The sequence below is a fragment of the Leuresthes tenuis genome, unplaced genomic scaffold (genome assembly GCF_036924035.1).
Source record: "Leuresthes tenuis unplaced genomic scaffold, fLeuTen1.0.hap1 SCAF_16, whole genome shotgun sequence".
Classification (NCBI taxonomy): Eukaryota; Metazoa; Chordata; class Actinopteri; order Atheriniformes; family Atherinopsidae; genus Leuresthes; species Leuresthes tenuis.
The window spans coordinates 23,890,308-23,910,657 of NW_027325370.1; the positions used below are offsets into that span (position 1 = coordinate 23,890,308).

At 41.6% G+C, this 20,350-nt stretch overlaps 1 protein-coding gene across 1 annotated transcript; it reads left to right on the top strand.

The window, feature by feature from the left end:
• The first annotated feature begins 428 nt into the window (after positions 1-428).
• On the top strand, positions 429-16,657 carry LOC140271474 (uncharacterized). Its single transcript, XM_072366711.1, is given in 26 exon segments — positions 429-535; positions 1,776-1,910; positions 2,236-2,381; positions 4,121-4,286; positions 4,407-6,121; positions 6,221-6,332; positions 6,512-6,571; positions 6,710-6,762; positions 8,730-8,795; positions 8,929-9,078; positions 9,180-9,287; positions 10,863-10,992; positions 11,244-11,360; positions 11,451-11,495; positions 11,574-11,653; positions 11,795-11,907; positions 12,463-12,646; positions 13,618-13,635; positions 13,637-13,703; positions 13,915-14,060; positions 14,151-14,241; positions 14,392-14,540; positions 14,628-14,713; positions 14,795-14,864; positions 15,014-15,132; positions 15,647-16,657. Coding segments are annotated over 25 exon segments (4,257 nt in total). The 5' UTR covers positions 429-535; positions 1,776-1,786; the 3' UTR covers positions 15,789-16,657.
• The last annotated feature ends 3,693 nt before the right edge of the window (positions 16,658-20,350 follow it).

Sequence of the window (20,350 nt, forward strand, 5' to 3'; positions counted from 1 at the left end):
AATACTAGCAAGCACAGACGTTGTCAGGCTGACTTTTTTAAAGTTTGGTCAATGGCGAAAAATACTGCCTTTAGTGTAGTAATATAACTGCATATCGTGTTTTAAACTATAACGTGCCAAAGTTACAGAATATTTCAGCTACAGTGGTTGGGCTTCAGGGGGAGCGTCGAAATGTCAATTAAGTTACTAAGTGCTAACTACGCTTTCTGCTATTTTTGTCGATCAACATTTTTAGGGGGCGGCAGTGTTAAATTGTGGGTCTATTGTGGCGTTTAGAGTGTCCTGAATTAAATGAACTAATATGGCTAAATACAGCCACTGGACAACAGGCCTGTTGAGCAAGTTTTTGATATGGATGCGGGTTCCACAAGCAAGTTTCACGGGTAGCATCCTACTATGGGACAGCCTCCAGTGTCGATCGTCCAATGAATCGTGCCTAGGTTGTTTGGACGTCACAAGGGCCGGTAGAAGAACGTGCAGTAACGCTGAGCTGGGAGAGGGGAAAGCCGTCTGTTCATCCTGGGAAACGGCCGTGGTAAGTCACTCATCTGTTGTATATATACACAAAAGAAGCCGCTTCTGATCAGTTCGGACCCTTTCTTGTGTCGGTAGTTTGAAGGCGATACACTTGGGTTTGGGTTAATGCGGTTTTCATTGTCTTGATTTATTGTGAATGAAGCCGTCTGTGGTTCACAACACAAAGACCAGCTCAAACATACGGAAACACTAGTAGTTTGATCCGGGACAGATTAGGTCTCCTAAATAATCTAAATAGTCTTCTGTTAGCTTCTCGATATCGGTAAGTGAAATAACACACGTGCATGCTTCTAACATGTTGGATTGTAACATACTTTTAGAGGCATGCGTAATGTTACAACAAATCTCTACCCTGTATTTTCTGCACCGTGCATGCATAGAATTTGCAATGGAACACAAGTGAAACTGAACAAAAGTCTGCATACGAATGCACCCAATGGAGATTATTTGCCGGTCGGCGTGATTATCACTGTACCACTTTGGGTGCTCAATATTTGCTTTCTCCTGTGTAAAGTAATATGATCGTACTCTAAAGATCATATTTTAAAGCTCAAGTTTCCATGCATGGGAAAGTTGTGCATTGGAGAAGTTCGCGGCAAAAGACAGTCAACGCGAGATTTCACACTCGTTTTCTATACATTGAGGGGGGGGGGGGGAGTAATAGTAGCGGCAGCATGGCTCAAGTGTCCCGCTGCGCTCAGCTTCAGCTCATTTCAGTTTTCTTATGTACGCAAGACTATAGGACAGTCAGATGAAACCGAAATCGCAAACGGGAAGGGTTTGAATTTGATATGTGAATCTCAGTCCTTATCTTCCGCAGTCAGTCAGACAAATAAGGATTAGGCAACCCACCCAATGGCCGGGTCTCACCCACATACCCCACCCCCTTAAAAATCCAGGAGGTAAATACTAGCATTTGCAACACAGACAGATGTTTTGTTCCACAGTATGGAATTTAACCTTTGACAGATCAGGTTAAACTGTATAAAACATACACATCTAATGTCAGATCATTTTATTTTGGTAGAGCAGAAATAATGATGCTGTAAAGAGGGGAAGAGCCAACAAAACTATTCCTTGTCCTGCACCAGTTTCAATGGTTAAAAAAAAAAACTGACAGCTCCAAAAGATGGATTTACTGAGTGGAATAAAGCCTGGAGGATGATGTATACCAACTTTTACCTGATTATTTATTCTTAGCATGTAATTTATACTTGTGGAATTGTTTTATTCCTCAGTGAGCTGCACAATGGCAAGTACAGAGGCTGTGACTCCAGCGTCCTCCCACGATAAATCCAGCCGTTTTTATCTCCTCACCTGGATCAACAAGCTGCTGAAGACAAACTTCAAAGATGTACGAGAGGCGCGTTCAGGTGATTCATCTTAATACAGTTTTCCATGTCCTTGGTTTAGCTGACTTTAATCACTAACAGCCACAGTACATTATGCACTTTGGCTGTTTAACTGACTGTTTGACTGTTATACACCACAGGTGTATTAGAGCCTTGGTTAGGGGCCACTGATTATATTAAACAAATTTGGAACAGCTTTGGGAATAACTATAGTGTGTTAGTTACTGTGTTAGTATTTCCTTATGATTGGTTTATATGTCAATTATAGGCACAGTTTGATAACAGCAAATCAAGGTTCTGACTTCCACCAGCATGGTTTACAATTTCTGAACCATCTTTCTCTCAGGTGCGTGCCACTGTCAGCTCATGGACTGCATTTTCCCTGGATCTGTTGATATGACCGAGGTGAAGTTGGCTGCACAAAGCGAGGATGACTGTAGGCACAACTTCAGTTTACTCCAGGAGGCCTTCAACAAGAAGGATGTTAGAAGGGTTTGTACTTCCTTTAAATAATAAATTAAATCTAAAAGAAGAGTTCATTTAAAAATAATCTGTTTGTGTGAGGGAAAAGAACTCTGAAAAGAAGAATCACAAAGTCCTTGGAATTTGCTGTGCTTAGTTGCGTGTTTTCATATCAGTTTGATGAATATGTTAGTTACAAAGTTATGAGACATGCAGTACACAGCCCAAAAATTGGCTCATGACTGAAATTGGGTGTATATATATTTATGTACACATGATTTTGTGAGTGTGTTTTTATTAGGTGTTCGTAAACTAAACTAACAAACTAAACCAAAACTGTGAAATTGCCCAGTTTTTTTTTTTTCTTCGGGAGTCAGAAGATTATTTCATCTCTAATTTTGTTACATTTCCACTGGGGTCTAAGGTTGACGGTACATTATACAAATTTATCTGAAGTATGTCGCTCCACTTCGACGGTGCTCGTCGGCGCTCTGCACATTCATGCTGAGCTTACAATAAAACCAGAAAGTCTGCTTCTGTTGTATTAACTCGGATTGTGTCCATGCTACACTAATTAATAGGTTTTGTATCTTTGTATGTGTATTTATTGTACCACATAAACCGGTATGACGGCTTCATACCGGGTTATGGGGAAAAGGCGTGAGAAAGGTTTGTGTGTGTACGCAGCGTTTTTGCTTCTGGCTCCTGAATTTAACTAAGCAAATTATCTGCCACAGGTAGGTCTACGTGTACGTCTACAATGTTATGTGTCCTAAAACAAGAGGTCAGTTGCCTTCCTAAATATACTGCATGAGCAGGTTTTTCCATCGAAACATTGTCTTTTGGCACTGGTTCTGGATGAGCAAGCTGTTTTCACACATGGATTGACCACCACATAGTGATGTGGAGACCTTATCTCCAGCTTTGTTTTCAATTGGAATAAGGTTTGCATAAAGTCAGCCCGACTCTCCTGTTATTAAGATGGGATTTAAAAACGAAAGCAACTCTGGATGGAAATTAATGTGACATTGCACTTTTGTTATAATCGTATCTTAAAGGTGGTTTAACAAAATATTTTAGTCTGGGGCTTGTTTTTTGGTAGCGATGATGAGAGCTGCAGTGTGCACATCAGGGGAGGTACGTTATTCTAACCTTTATAGAGTCTCGGTGTTCTGACAACATGTTGTATCACCATAAGAATTCTTATTAACATTCCAAGAGGACGGCGGTTGCCTAGTAGTGGCAGAGAATGTCAGTAGCTGAAAATATCACTTTTCTACAACTAATTTAATTTGTGAGAATTTTGCACCACTGCAGTAGTAACGCTGTTGGTATCGACTCAAGAAAAAAGTTTACTTCGCATGACAACCTCTTCACCATTGCAGTATGAGAAGGTGCATCACAGTACAGTTGTAGTTTGGCCATAAAATTTCAAATTTGTCTTTTGAATTTTAAGATTTTCTGCATCAGGGCGTAATGAGAGAAAAAAAATAAATAGTTTGGCTTACCTCATTTGAATAAGGTGAATACTACCTCAGAACAAAAACACATGACATATTATCTTATTCTTTGTGTTAATGTTCTTTTTCTTTCACTGTAGTAATCCACCTGCTGACAGTAGCTTTATGATGTATTAACAGAACAGACTTAACACATGGAATTTTACTGTAACTCACAGACTTCAGCCGAATTCTCCACTGTGAAAGTAGGGTAAGGTATAATATACTGAGCTGTCATGTACTGAAGTGGTCTTTGTCTCATTGATACAGGCCATTCCAGTTGAGGAACTTGTCAACGGTGATTTTAAAAGCAACTTTGAGTTCCTGAAGTGGTTCAAAGTTTTCTATGCAGCAAATGTCAGAAGCGACGTATACAGCCCTGTGAAAGCGAAGAACGTCCATGAAATCCACCCGGTTCCATCGCCTCCCCCTTCATGTAAGTTTAGCCCAACTCTTCATTTCTCTTTTATGATGAAATAAGAGGGTGATTTTGGTGTATTTTGATTGACACTCATACAACACTTAAGCAGTAATGTTTCTTCTATTGCTTTATCAGGGACCGCTAAATCGGAATCAGACATGGAAAAGGAGGACAATGAAACATCGAGCAAAAGATTTCCTTACACTGAAAAGTGGAAGGAAACTTTTGAATGGGCAGACCGCAGTACTTTTGGAGAAGATTTTACCTACTGCTCCGTGTGTCGCACTAAACTCCACACAATTACTGAAGGGTGTTCTGAACTTAAGCGACACGAGGAAACAAACAAACACATGAAAAGTAGTGGCATTTCCAAGAGAGTTGGCCTCCAAAGCCAAGTCCCTAAGCCGCTGCCTTGTAGCGATGCAGCTGCTCGGTTCATTCGCAATCACTGTTACACTGGATCTGCTGAAGGTGAACAGGTGTCGAGACATTTTATCCGCCATAAGCTAGGGTTGCAGTACCCCAGAGACATCGCATCTGTTTGCCGAAACACTCCTTACTGCATTTACATTTATGGAGGTGTAACGATAGGAAAAGATGACACTGTTTCGGTGGTCCTTGTGGGGTTTTTTGATGTTGAAGCTTCTGGCCACTGCATCCGATTTGTGGATGCACTTGAGTCAGTGGATGATGGAGATGCGGCAGCGGTGCAGACCTTGAGGAAATTTGAGCTATCCACAGATAATCTTGTTGCTGTTTATTTCAGAGGCAACGGAGTGTCCTCAGAGCAGATCTGCTCGCAGCTCAGAGAGCTCAACCCAAACATAGTTGCCTTAAGTGACCTGTATACCATTGCTGATGATGCTTGTCATGCTGGGGTTAAGGAGCTCTCCAATCAGTCTCGAAAGTTGATAGCTGACCTTCATGAATACTACATGTCTTGCTCTACCAAAAATGATAACCTCAAGGCTCTTTTTGGCTCAGATGTCAGTAAGAACGGCTCGTTTTACCTCAGCACCAGCTGCCTTAAATTTTGCCTGTTAGTCACAAAAATCTTGGCTATATGGACAGATCTTGCCCTTTACTTCAACTCTCGTCACGATCACGATATAAAAGCCAAGTTAATCTGCTCCCAGCTGAAAGATCCCAAAGTCATGGCAACATTTCTGTTCCTGGAACAGGCCTTGAAACCACTACAACATTTTCAGAGGCAAACACAGGGAGCTTCCTGGCCTAAAATGCTGCACATCCTAGAAGAAGCCAGCTCCCTGCTAGGCACATACACCTCTTATTTCCTTCAGCCGCATGCTGCTGTTCGCTACCTCAAGGACGGTGATGCTCAAGTCCTGAAGAATAAGAAATCCCACCTCTCAAGTCCTGATCTCAATCTCGGGGGGAAGGCTGTGGAAGACTTGTTGAAAACACCAGAAGCAGCCGGGACACTGTCTCAGTTACAAGAAGAGGTGCTGTCGTTCTACATTGCACTCACAACTTGCATTGCAGAGCGGTTGCCTCTAAGTGACAGGGTGTTAAAAAGCATAGCTCATCTACTAAACCCTCAAAAAAGGCTGAAAGTAACCCAGGATGCAATAGAGGAGCTTGGGACCAACTTTGGAGCCTGCAGCTCCCCTGAAGAGGTCAAACAGCTCACACAGGAATTCCTCGAGAAACAAATGGCTGTGGAGGGTGAAAGTGAAGAAGGAGTCGAGGACGAGACAACATTGGTTCCACTGGAGAAGCATTGGGTCAGGGTTCTGAAAGACACCGAGCCTACCTCAATCTTCAGGAAGCTTGTTTTGACCCTGCTGTGCTTGCCGTGTCCTCTTGATGCCCAGCAAGTTTTTACTCAGGTATGTTAGCAGAGGAGCTGTGTTGCAATGCTTGTCTATGTTGAGTTTTTGAAAGTTTAACTGATTGTGTTCACTTGGTGTTTGTACGTCCCATCTAAGGCCTTAGGAAATGATGCCGCCGCGGTATTTTCGGAGAGTGAAGCCTCAACAGAAAGCGAGTGTGACATGTCTGACAGCACCAGCAGCAAGGACTCCCATGTTCACACTCGTGGTATGACTAAATATACTCCATTAAACAAGGACATTACGTTTTCATTCAGTTCATTTTAACAAACTAATGGTTATATCATTGCGCGATGTGGAGGTATTTTCTGCTTGATGAATGTATAAACACTGGGATGTATTTTCATTGTGTACCTCATGTTATTTTACTCTTTTGCCAATTTTTAGGATTAAACGGTCTTGATGCGAAAGTGAAGTCATGTGAAGTCCGCCTCACCAAGCTAAAGTGTAAGATGTACAATTATAGATTTTTATTTGCATTGTGTTCAGAATCTTGTAAACCTTCATACTTTCACTCTGAACTCACCAGAATTCAGTCATGATGTCTCTGATTTTAATGCTGAAAGCTGACTTTTGTTTTCAAAGTTCCACGTGGTGATGATGAAATATCTGGACTGAATGGCGCTTTGGGGCAAGAGGTAAGAAGATTTCCTTCCACATTAATCTTCTTTCTCTTAACCAGTTACATCTACACGAAGAAGAAGCTATATCTTTCGCGACTTCAGAATGTGATTTCACTGACTTGAGAAATAAATTCAACCCTATTAGTTGACTTGAATATCACAGCTTACTATGATGCTTGAAAGCAGAACAACACACAGTATTTTGTCCCGTGGTAGAAATCTTTCAAGCTTTGGTCTCATGTACGAACAGCTTATTGCCTTTCTTTTAACCTTTGTGATTGATGGACTCACATGGGTGATCAAGTGTTTTGCATCCATTTGAATGCGCAAGAAATTTGGGTGTGTAATGAGAGTGTGTTATCTGTCAGGGGACCTGTAGGGGAAGTCATGGCTGGGAGAGCAGCCAGCAACCAGGAGACTTAGACTTGGTCCTGGAATGACCATGAGAATGGTGTGACAGTGAACTAAGGAGAATAGGCAGAAAAAGTACTGAGGAAACTAATGACAAATTAACAACAGATGCGTGGCAGTCGGCTGTGACGAGGAAGTAAACGTGTTAAACATAAGTTACCTTATGCAAACTAAAAAGGAAGTAAACCAGAATACAGAACATGGTTTCAGTCGAGCTTTAACTGACACCGATGGCCTCACTTTTGACTCTAGAATACTGTGGTATACAGAGGACTTGGTGGTCTCAGTGACTACAAAGTGTTCTGGTGCTGTGGCTGCAAAACAAGCCCAAATCATCAGCCTTCCACCACCGTGCTTGACAGCTGGTATGAGGTGTTTGGGTTAATATGCTGGGTTTGTTTTGTGCATCATGACCAAACATCTCTTATACAACATTGTTACAGAAGTTTTTGTGGTTTGTTCAGATGCAACTTTACAAACCTAAGCTGTGCTGCCTTCTTCTTTTTTTTTAGAAATAAAAAGCATTCTCCTGGTAATCATTCCAAACAAGTCGTACCTGTTCAGTCTTTTTCTAAATGTACTCTCATTAACTCCAACATGCATTTCCTCCTTGTCATTGTGTTAAACCCGAATTCCGCATCCCAGCAAAATGCCAACTGCAACTGCATTTGATTGTCAATTTCCAGTTGCTGCTTAACCTCTTGATTATTGTGAAAGCAGTAAGGATGTACTTAGTTTTTCACATACTGCCTCTGCATTTTGGCTTGGTTTATGTTCAATAATGACAGTGTAGTTTGCATTTGAGATTGTATTTACAATCTTAAATGTAAATACAATTGAAATTGTAGTGTGGGGGGGGGGGGTGTAACTGATACTGAAGAACTTAATCTACAGGGTCCACCTACAGTACCCATCTACAGGGTATTTGCATTCAATCAGTTTCCTTAACAGGCTTAAAAGTAGGTAATGGGCTTCTGATATGTAAAGTATTAGTATTAATCAGTAGCTCATCATCTTCCTCAGACAGGACCTTCCATGATTGGTTTACAGATCTACAAGAGAAACGTGTGTGCTGTTAAAAAAGCTGACATTGAGACTCATTGTAAATACAATCAATAGGTTCGTTACACACGTGCTGAATTGGTCTTGATTTCTAGTGGGTGCCTGAAAAGAGCATTCCTCACTGAGCATGGGAGGGGCATGACATCCATCCAAAACACAGTCTTTAAGGCTCTGTGATAAACGGTGTCTGAGCTGACACTGATGTCATGCCTGTAATGTTCAAGTTTAGTTTGAAAAATGCATCTTGAATTTAATGTCCAAATATATCATTTATTGCAAATTTCCTTTATATGTACAGCTCATTTACACTTCTGTGTAATAAACAAAACAGTTTATTATGTTTTTGTTTGTTTTACAAAAGCAATTAATTTAATGGTGATACACTGTTTAAAGGCTCCCTCGCATTTTGTTTTAAACCAATTAAATTAACAAGAAAAAATAAATGTCCTCGTCTAAGTTATCTGCTATATTTTGTTCTGTTTGACGTTGTAATTATGTTTTGCTTTCAGTTAGAAGAAAAATCACCTTCCAGTAAACCCACACCAACCAGAGGACGGCGCAAACATGCCTACCGGGTAACGTAATCACCTCTTGGTTTAAAAAGATTGAGAAACAGCCATTAAGTCTACCACCGTGTCATAGTAATGTCATGGTTCTGTGTGTTAGATCCTTTGTGATTAATCAGCTTTTTGTCTTTGTTCTTCAAAGGATGGGAAGGGCTTTCTGACCGGGGAGCTGGTGTGGGGTAAAATAAAGGGCTTTTCCTGGTGGCCGGGGATGGTGATGCCATGGAAAACCAAGAGTGCTCCCTCAGGCATGCGAAGGGTGGAGTGGTTTGGAGATGGGATGTTCTCTGAGGTTAGAAATACAGCGCTTGGCTGTTTGTTTTGTTGTTTATTTGTTCAGGATACAGCAATACTTCACAGATGTTTACATATCGCCAATGGTTTCTGTTGCAGATCTACACAGAGCGACTCTACCCATTTAGAGCCTTTAGTAAGTGCTTCTGCAAAAACTCCTTTGCCAGTTTGCCCATGTACAAGAAAGCCATCTACCAAATCCTTGAGGTAATCAAAATATGTCTCCGTTTTTTGTTTTTGTTTTTGTTCTGAACCCACAGCCAGCGTGTAAAGTGATTGATTTACATCCTTGCTCTTCTCTACAGTGCCTGTCCTCACACATCCTCTTAACGCTATTCTCTTTGCCAAATGAGTTATGGCCCTTTCAGACCAAACACAACATGCACTGCCCTGGCCTCCATTCTGCTTTCTGTGCCTGGGTGGATGCTTCCTGTACTGACTGCAGCAGCACTCGCCACAGGGCAAAGTTCTCAGCTAAAGTTCGGTTCAGTACGTGCTGTGTCAGCTGTGTGCTTTTCTCAGCGGTGTCACACCATCATTGCATGGCACAAGCTGTTGAAATGAATGGGTTAAAAGCAAACTGCTTTGACTTTTCATTAAACACCGCGTGAAGCAAACCTATTTTATGATTTGTCTCATCAAAGTCATGTCATGCATGAATATGCGCCCGGTTAGAGGTAAACGTCTTTACGCACAGTTGATGTCCACAGAGGATTGGTACAAAAGCAGCATCAATGGTGCGCTTAGTCTTTGTGTAGAGGATCATTAAAATGCTGGGCAAAAAAATAAGGGATTATTTACTTATTTTAACCTTGTCCAGAGGGAGAAGTCAACTTCTCTGGAGGCATCTGAAATGGACAGTGGAAACACAAGCGGTGCTCTTTATGATCTGTATTTAAGATCTTTTTTGAAGAGCATGTGCTGCTGAACCACGAACCAAATAGATCTGTTATAAACAACAAGTTCAAAAGCCAGGCCATGTGATGGTATTGGGCTGTATTAAAGCTCATTTACACTTCTGTGATGGCAGCATCAATGCAGAAAAATGCACTGAGGTTCTAGAGCTACATCTACTTAAAGGTGTATCGTTCAAGGCTCCCTTAAAAAGATATCTTCTCCCGCAACAAGTCGGTGTAAAGCCTCATTCTGACAAAGGCGTGGCTGAGGAAGAAAAAGAAGGTCCATACACTGCACTTGGCTGCCTGCAGTCGTGATCTGTTGGGTTAACTCCAATTTAAGACACGTTGGTCGAAAAAATAGGACAGAAAGCAACTGAAACACTTCATCACTGGAAATTCTCAATGCTCTTAAGTCGTGTCTTAAGTGTTGTGAGAAGGAATGGCAACTTTACAAAGTGGCAAAAGCTTAAGCGTCCCTTTTCCTCTGTCTCTAACGGTGAAATTAGCATTAAGCGTGTAGTGGTTCTTTGGGTATTTGCTTGTTTAGACCAAAGAAAGTAAGACGACACAGCTTTGCTCCACAATAGAAAAGAAGGAGCTGCAGTTTGTGCTGTTTGGCATCTCAAAAATTGTGAACCCTTTTTAAAACGGCGAGGATTTGCACTTTGAAACAACTCGTAATGCATTTTGAAAAATGATATGCAGAACGATTCAAAACACAGCAGCGGAATGTGGTTGGTGAGTATTACAGGACAGCAGCACATGGAAGTAAGACATGCAACGCATCTCTCATCTCTGTTTAGTTGTCTAGTTGTTATTTTGAAGGTTTTCATGTAAGATTGAGCAGAGTCGCTCCAGAGTTTGATCACATTGGTGTTTGTAGTTGGCAGGTGAGCGATGTGGAAAGTCTTTTGCTCAGGCAGAAGGTAATAAAGAAAAGGAGCTGAAGATGATGGTAGACTGGGCTTCTGAAGGATTCCTACCTCATGGACCTGAGCGACTGTCACCTCCTGGTACGTTCATGTTTTCAAATTGTCATTAGTTTGATCGTCATCAGGGAGGTTCATGAACGCGTAAAGTACTTTATGGCAAACATTTTTATGATTCGTCATATTAAAAGCTCACGCAGTATGTGTAGGACGAGTTTACAGCAAAATAATCCGTTTTTTTTTCTGTTATCAGTCTTTATCATCAATTTAACTTTCCTTTTGGAATGCCAAAAAGAACCAGAATTTTGCTTCACATTTTTTCCTGTACTTGAAAGATCCCACAGCACATCAAGAATCTGATGACGCGTCGATGTCGGATTACCAGCCCCCACCAAAAAGAAAATATGTATATAAGAATAAGGCAAACGCGGTCACCATCACCTACAACAGAGGTTCGTAATAGTTTTGATCGATTTCACAGACTTGGAAAGATTACATCATTGTTCTGACTTGTGGTTTGTTTTTCCTATTTTTCTGAACAGAATCAATCATCGAGAACATCAAAGAGAAAGGCAAAGCCATCGAAGGTAAGTGTAGAAGTTTGTGATTTAAAACCGTTGGCATGAACACTAAATCAGTGATATTAAGGACATGTTTCATTTCAGATTTCTGCTTGTGTTGTGGCTCATCTGAGATTGATGTGCAGCACCCGTTGTTTGAAGGTGGTCTTTGTCTGAAATGCAAGGTGATTTATTAACACAACGGTCCGCATGTGTCTACTTCATTCTGTCTGCTTTACTGCATCCAAGCCGAGTGTTTGTGTTTGATCATCCGAATCACAGCCGCCACGAACAGTCGTTGTGAACAATTCTGTCGCTGTTTGCAGGACAACTTCACAGAGACGCTGTATCGCTACGATGACGATGGCTACCAGTCGTATTGCACTGTGTGCTGCGCAGGCTCAGAGGTCATTCTGTGTGGCAACGCCAGCTGTTGCAGGTAATCACTGCTCACGTGCCAGCAAATGAATCTGCTCTGTTTATCTCTTTTTTCAAGCATGTCATGACACACCAAACTAAGTGCATTATTATGGTTTTTCCTGAATATTTAATGTTTGAATCAACATCCACCTGCAGTCAGGTGTTTATGAAGGGGGACACCGAATGTTCGTCTCATTGGTCATAATCCCAGCTCCTGCATCCCATAATATCATAGATGAAAAGCTGCATGTTCTAATTTAGATTTTTTGTGCAAAGTGAAGGAATCTGACGTTAATGAGTGTCGCTGTGATTGCTGTTGCTCCAGTTGTGGACAGATAATCAGCGTAACTAATATGTCCTGCAGGCAGTAGATTTGCCCCTCTTCCTCTCTGTCTCTGAGTTCTGAGCTCGGTATTTTGGTAGTTGTCATCACAGAAACAAACCCACCATGAATTTGTCTTATTCTAATCAACTAACAAATAGTTCACCGAGATATTCACCCTTATTACTCTTTTGTTTGCACTTGATCTTTCCATCACGCACGCATCACTCTGGTGGTCTCTGTCTCTTCCAGATGTTTCTGTAAGGAGTGTCTGGATATCCTGGTGGGCACAGGAACTTTTGACAGACTAAAAGATGTCGACCCCTGGAGCTGCTACATGTGCGAGCCATCACAGTGTAAAGGAAACTTTAAACTCAGACCAAACTGGAGTGTTAAGATTCAAGACCTTTTTGCCAACAACAGTGCCTTGGCATTTGTAAGTACCACACCCGTATTACATGCTAAGTCTTGTTATATAGTAGCTGAAGAATAGGAAATGCATGTCTGTGTCACTGTTGTCTTTTGGTTTTTGGTTTGAAATTGTAAAGGATAGTTAAAGGTCTCAAATTATAAAGCCAATCATTGTCTAAAACCAGTATAATAAACCAAAAGCCTCAAACACAGAGTGAGTGCAGAGAGTTTGCATTAGAATGAAGACCTTTCTGAAAGCTGAACATTAATGTGGAGTCTGCCACTGCTAATTACGAGCCAATAAGCTGCAGAGCGTGCTTTTTACACCATCACAGAAGTTAACTTCACTTAGTCTGAATCCAGCTGGGGCTTAATTTCTCGGATTCTTTTCACAAAGCTGGATTCATGGCTTCTGCCGTCTACTCGTCTGTCTGGAGGGAAACTCTTAATTATAAATTTGTGCAAGTGATTCGGAAATGATAAGGATTGATGGAGAGGTCCTAGTTATTGTGACAAGGAGACTTTCTCATCTGGAATGCATTATGTACACGTATGAATTCAGGTCTAAGTAAAGACGTGCCGTTATATTTCACTTGGTACACACAGCTCGCTCACTTTAAACAGTTTGTGATCCTGGACTGTTGGTTGTGTGCACAGAAAAGTCATAAAACATGTCACACATGCAAATAAATTATTTAAAAAAAGCTCTCGGCGCCTCAGTTTTATTAACTATTGGTGTGCTTTCTACTTTAATTACCGACTGGAGCTCTAAGCAGGACTTGTTCCGAAATGTTTTTAAATATGCAGAGGCTGTGATTGCGCTGCCGCTACCCTTCATATTCAGTTGATATAAATGCAGTGACCCCCATTCCTCTGCTGTCTGAGGCTCTGTCACAGTCATAAGCTCATGTGGAGTAGCAAAGTTTTATATCTGGAAAAAGTTTAGGAGAAAAGCAGAGATTTAATCCATTTTTCCATTTTTTTTTTGCATCACAGGAGCCTCACAGAGTTTACCCCCCCCATCCCTGCTGATCAGCGCAGACCAATCAAGGTGCTATCGCTTTTTGACGGCATTGCAACAGGTGGGTCGTGCAAACAATGTCATTTTAAAAGCAAATCAGCCACTATCTGTGACGGTCTTTACATGGTTATGGAAAATCTTTGACACCCTCTGCTAAACATTTGCCAGATTCAAAAATTCAAATGACGACATTAATGGAGTTTGCATACAAAGATGTTTTAAATGGGTTTTTTATTGATAATCTGCTTATAATCATCATGGCGTCATGACAGGATATCTGGTGCTCAGAGACCTTGGTTTCAAGATCGAGAGATACATAGCTTCGGAGATTTGTGACGATTCCATTGCAGTGGGAATGGTTAAACACGAGGGGAGGATTGAATATGTCAATGATGTTCGCACCGTTACAAGAAAACACGTGAGTACAGCTGCAGAAACACGGCTCCGTATGTGAATCTGACACAGCCCGACGTGCCTGGAAACTAAAATCCAGCTTTGTGTCTCTTAGCTGGCTGAATGGGGTCCTTTTGATCTGCTGATTGGAGGCAGTCCGTGTAACGACCTGTCCATGGTCAACCCTCTTCGAAAAGGATTATTTGGTACGCAGCTTCTTAACTTCTCTGAAAGGCTTGTTTTCTTGCATGTTGAACATTAAGGATTAGACTAAGTTGCTGTCATGTTCACTATCCCCTACACACATGCTCTTTATTAACTTTCTGCCCTTCCGTGTGTGTGTGTTTTTCCTGCAGAGGGCACTGGAAGACTCTTTTTTGAGTTCTACCGCATACTGACTATGCTGAAGCCAAAGGAGGGAGATAACCGGCCCTTCTTCTGGTTGTTTGAGAACGTGGTCTTCATGAGCGCGACCGATAAATCAGACATCTGCCGGTTCCTTGAGGTAGTTGCCTTTAATTGGTGGTCAGAGTATTCTGTCACCCTGATGAAAGTGTACAAACCGTTTTAATGCTCATTGTTTGGTTTTCAGTGTAATCCAGTTCTTATCGATGCGGTGAAAGTCAGCCCTGCTCACAGAGCACGCTACTTTTGGGGAAATATACCCGGCATGAACAGGTATATACTCGCACCGACAGACTGAGAGATGATAATTCTGTCTTTGAATAGTCTGTTGAGTTCACACCTGTTTTCCTTTAGACATCTCGCGATATCTATCGATAACAAAGTGACTCTCCAGGACTGCTTGGAGGCTGGGCGCATGGCAAAGGTAGAAGCATCCGCCGTCATCATTATTTCCTGTTGTGTTTTGTTTACGGGTGGCAATGCAAACTGTCAGCATGCTTAAACAACCACAGTTGAAACCCCTCTGTTGTGGTTAAACGCTTGACATGTCAAACTTGTCGTCTCTCCCTGCAGTTCGACAAAGTCCGCACAATCACAACAAAGTCCAACTCTATAAGGCAGGGCAAGATGAGGTCGCTGCCTGTAAACATGAATGGCAAAGAGGACTACCTGTGGTGCACTGAAATGGAGCAGTAAGTACGGTGTACAGTGGTGCCCAGGCAGACATTTTTAGCTTTGTGTCGCACCTTTCTGTATGTAAAAACAATATTGTGTCATCTAAGTTCTATACATGAATATGAATCTTTATTATTCTGTTTTACTGGAACATGTCTACTGCATACACCCAGTTTTCAGACAAGAAATGAAGATGCAGCAAAAAGTTAAGATCCTAAATGTATGACTGCAAAGAGCATCAGTTCCAGGTTTCAGGGATCTGGGCATATATTAGTTAGTGGTCAGAGTCCACTCCTTGGGCACTGTGCAGAGCCCCATGATTCTTCCAGGAAGTCCTTGTTTGATGTTTACGTTGGGCCTTTAAAGGCCAGACGTGAAGAAAGGTGCTCAAATAAACTGGAGCGGTCATGGCTTTCATGATCAGATGGGTGTCAACAGATCAGAATGTTGGTCTGAGTGATGTTTTAATACTCGCACATTAACTTTTGACATCGTGTGTAACTTTGTTCTCCATGTGTCCTACTCTTTAAGGGTCTTTGGCTTCCCCAAACACTACACAGATGTGAACAACATGGGCCGAATGCAAAGGCAGAGAGTCCTGGGTCGCTCCTGGAGTGTTCCTGTAATCCGTCACCTCTTCGCCCCGCTGAAGGATTATTTTGCATGTGAATAGTGTGATGGTGACGTGAATCTTCACATCAGAGCAGTTGTGGTAACCCTGATGCCTTATCCTTTTATAGTTCAAATTCTGTGGTCTTTCTCCAAAAGACTTTTGGATTTTAGCTCTTTTAATCCAATGATTTATCAAGTCATCCATGACCCTCTATCACCAGCAGGCACAGACACTTTTCCTTTTTTTTCCAGTTTCCCTTAAAGAAATGGTGTTGCTGTGATCAAATAGTAATGCCAAGCAGACCACAGGCCTGTGCCACACAGTGAGAGTACTATGAATATGTTGTCACTTGGCTGATATTGCCAACTTACTATCTGTAAGCACACAAGAGACTCCTCTGTATGAATTCTCAAAGGGGGAAAAGCATGGATGTCGTTCAGTCATTGTTCTTCCACTGAATTCGGTGCCAGGAAAGCAAAGAGCCACTGAGCTGACTTTGTGGTACAGGCCCTGCTCTCTACCTCAACACAGCATTATTAGTTAAAATCTGCAGTTAGGCTTTTCAATGATATTTGCTATTTTATGAATATGAAATGTGTTCACTTTGTGTTTTTGCTTCATGAATTCTATTTAAATTTTTATATTGCAAACTTTCACAATGATTTTCAATCCAATCCAACCCTGTTCCTACTGATTAGATCATGAGCTGTGATTAAGTGTATTGCTTTTTACTTCCTTTCATTGGATTAATTGAGAAGACTGAATTTTTAATCTGCTTTTTATCACTTTTTATCCAAACTGCATCGGTGCCCCTGTGGTGCTGCAATGATTTTGACTACAATGACCTCACTGGATTTGCATCGGTGCTCATATTTGATGTTTTTTAAGGATTTTTATTTATAGTTGACCAAATGTATGATGAAAACAGACTGTGACTGTTAACGATATTTTAACTGGAGTTTTATTACAATGAAATAAGTCGTGTCTTCTAGAGAAGAAGCGAACCATTGAGTACTGTAACAATGGATCTGCACACATGTACGCCAAGAAAAAAAGATTGTGGCTTTTGTTATTGCAGAGGGTTTTTTATAAAGATATTAGGGCTGCATGCAAACAGCTAACTCTGGTTAAGACTAAGAACAATGGCCCATGCCAAGGCTGTTTTAACTGAACTGAGCTTTGGGCCGCCTGAGATCTGGATCACTACTAAAAACAACACATTAAAAATGAATTAAATGTATTAATTTTTCAGAGAGTGCAAGGATAAGTACATGCTAAAAAAAAAACTTCAGGCAAAATATGCAACATAACCACGAGATTATGAACTAAAACTCTTTAAATCTGGTTCACTTCTAACATGCAATGTTATGTGTGTTATTCTTTGGGAAATTAGTTATTTTTTTGCAGCTCAAAAATGTTGGTGCCAGATGCTCCAGGAAAATTATGTCATTAACAATTTATCCACGAATCAAGAGAACAGTAGTTCTAAAAATGAGTTGTTTGTTACCCAGCTGTGAAATTGTTTATATGGTGCTTTAAAGCTCTGTGGGGGTTTTCCACCAAAGGTCTTCCTGTGCTGGTTCGGAGTCGGTGCCTAACTTATCTACCTGGCCCCAAAAATCTGGTAGGACCGGTTCTTTTACCGGTCCGGGGCCCGGAGCACAGTCGCAGAGACAAACTGCGATGTAGTGGGCACCATGCATACAGTGTGAGCAGCGCCCCTGAAAACAAACTCTGCCAGGTGTTTTAGTCACCGGTTGATATTTATTAATCCCACTCGTAAAGTGTAGAGAGGAGTGCTGTTTGCAGCACAGTTCATAAACACCGGTCTGCGTTCCCGTTGTTTAGAAGCGGCTTTGAGCACCGGCCCTGAACCAGCGCTCTCACTGCTTTGGTGGGAAAGGGGTGTGGGAGACTTTTCACTGATGGGGCTGTGTTTTACTCAGTGTTTGGTGCTGATGTTTATGTTTTTTTTTCAGTGAACTTTTAGCTTTTAAAATTCTCTGCTTTTTCAGGAGTCTCTAAACTATGAATTTACGCACAATTGTTTTTGTTGTTCAGATGCATCATGTAGACTTAATGAAATAATGAGGCATGTTTGACCACAGATAAATATGTCACCGTCTGTTCCAGATGTGCACGTGTTGGGCACACGAACGCTCGATGAAATCCGGTGAAAATTTCAAATGTTTGCCGACACTTTTACCTCACTGTTTGTGTGACGGTGCTAACTTTGCATGCATAGTTTGGTCTTGTCCTGTTTGTATTGTTGATTTGAAACCACATGAAAGTTCATCCTGAGTAGCTGTTTCTCATTTTGCCATGTGTAGGTTGTTTGATTGTTTGTATCAGAAATAATGTAGAAAAAAGTATGAATAGTCGATTTTCTTGGTGAAAACAGTTATCAGGTCACAGTGAATAAAAGTGTGTATGATTTATCAGAAGAGGGTTTTTTTTTATTTTATTATCCTTCATTCGATCTTGATCACGTTGAACAAAAATGCTGTTTGTAAAGTAAGACTTGAGGATTTGGCACATCTCTTCTGCTCCCCCTGCAGTTGTGGGATGCAACATCAGTCATAAAAAACATCTCCATGAGCCTCACACATTAACTTGACGCCCACAAACAGAAATATTCATTTTGAAAATGAAAGAATCTTCTGTAACATTTCCATCAACATGACTTTCTCATTTCTACCGTCTAAAATCGACAAATAAAGAGGACTCAAAGTAAAAGTTCAGGAATCCCTATTGACCCTCTGCTGTGGTGTCTGCAGCCGTGCGTGTGCGCTTGCACGTGCAGGAGTTGAGGGTCGGCAGTATTTTCTCACAGTCACTTAATCAGCCAAAGAAGAGCTTAGCTCCAGCTAAGACAACAAGGTGAAGATGTATTTTTAAGTGAATTCATCTTTTTTTTATAGCACCCACGTGAGAAAGCGAGGCCGTTATTCTCTCTCCCCTTTCAAGTCCTCAGGTCCGTAATCCTCTGACGAGCTGTGGCACCAAGATGTCATTTTATTTTTGTGTTCGAGTGGTGCACTTTTAAGATTCCCAGGGTTTCAGAGGCCGCTGCATCTGAGAAGAAGTGGGGCTCAGGTTGCTGGGTTGTATGTCCACTTTTGTCACTCCGGGAACTTCCTTTCCCTCCCGAACCAGCCGCATCACCTCTGCGAAGGAAAGCTGCGTCGTCTCCGGGTGTGCGTGCGTTTCTGTCGCTGGCTTTTCGTAGGCATCGGAATCCGAGAGTGAAAGCGTCCTCTGCTCCCGATGCTCCACAACGTGATGAGAGGAAGAGCTCCGCTGTTTGTAGCTGCTCCGGTCGATGGGTTCAACAAACCTACAGACAGACAGGAGGGACGAGAGACAGGTTATCTGAATATTCACATCCAGCTCCTCATTTTGATGGAAAGATCCAACCGCTTTATGTTTCCAGATTGTCCCAAAGTTTAAGTCTATTTCTTTGATGATAGCGCGTTATATTTCTGACTAAAATAACTCCATATACATGGCTTTTACATATAACAAAGTGTTTCTACTGTATAGCAACACAGGCAAACCTGGATATACTAATAAACCAGGAGCCGAGCTGTTTTTACCTGTTATAAAAGAACAGTTTCAGGTTCAGCAGCTCGCTCTCTTCCCTGCTTCCGTCGGACCTGTTTAAAGCCTTCAGGCCGTCAACGAACCGCTGGTCAGCTTCGAAGTTATAAGAGTCGAACCGTGAGAAAACTGACTCCATCTCTGGTTCAACGCAATTCGCCCAAAACTTCCCATCAGCTGAACTTTATCAGAGGCACTTCCGGCACTGCTGGTGTTTGGTATCAAAGAGTGGAGACAAAAAACTGCAGAGCTTCCGCTGCAGCGCCCTCCACAGGTGAGACTCAGTACTGTAGCTTCACTTAACCTCAGATCGGGCTGGAATCTACCACCCTCACTATATGTGGAACTCCTTTAACTCATTAAGCTGATCATCTACTAACTGTTTTATGCACGGCAAGTTTTTTTGGTATTTTCCAAGTATTTGTCAGAAGCAAATGTCTTTTTAGTTACATTCTATACCGGTCTGTTTTGTGTATTTTTGCTCCCGCTTCACAGGCTTTGTGTAACCAGGCTCTACACTGGGAGGTAGCCCACATCGTAAAGTGTTTTGTATGTAACAGTAGAAGCTGAACTTGTGTGGTGAGCAGAAATGTGACCCCGTGTGATTGTGTGCCTCCCCTCCCTCTGTCCTTCACAACAGCTGACTGGCTGCCAAGTGAGGAAGCAAGTATTTGAGATGATCTGCTCTTAGAAAACCTGAGCTCATGTCTAATGGAGAATTAAAAGAGTAAAAAAAATACATAAATAAGAATCAATATGCATTTTTATTAAATTGACAAAGGCATAGAGGTTGGTTGTTTCTTTTCTGATTCATGCAGCTCAAATGTTCAACAGTTCAGGGGGGGGACTCTTCTTCTGGCCGGTGAGATATCTCATGCTATTTACTTGGCATTTACTGTCTTTCTCTTGAGCGCGTGACGTAACCGCGAACAGCTGTGTCTTGAAGAAGAGCACGACCTGAAAAGTAAACAAGTTCCTGACGCTTGTAATAAGTCATGCTGAGGTTTTCATTGTGGCCGGAA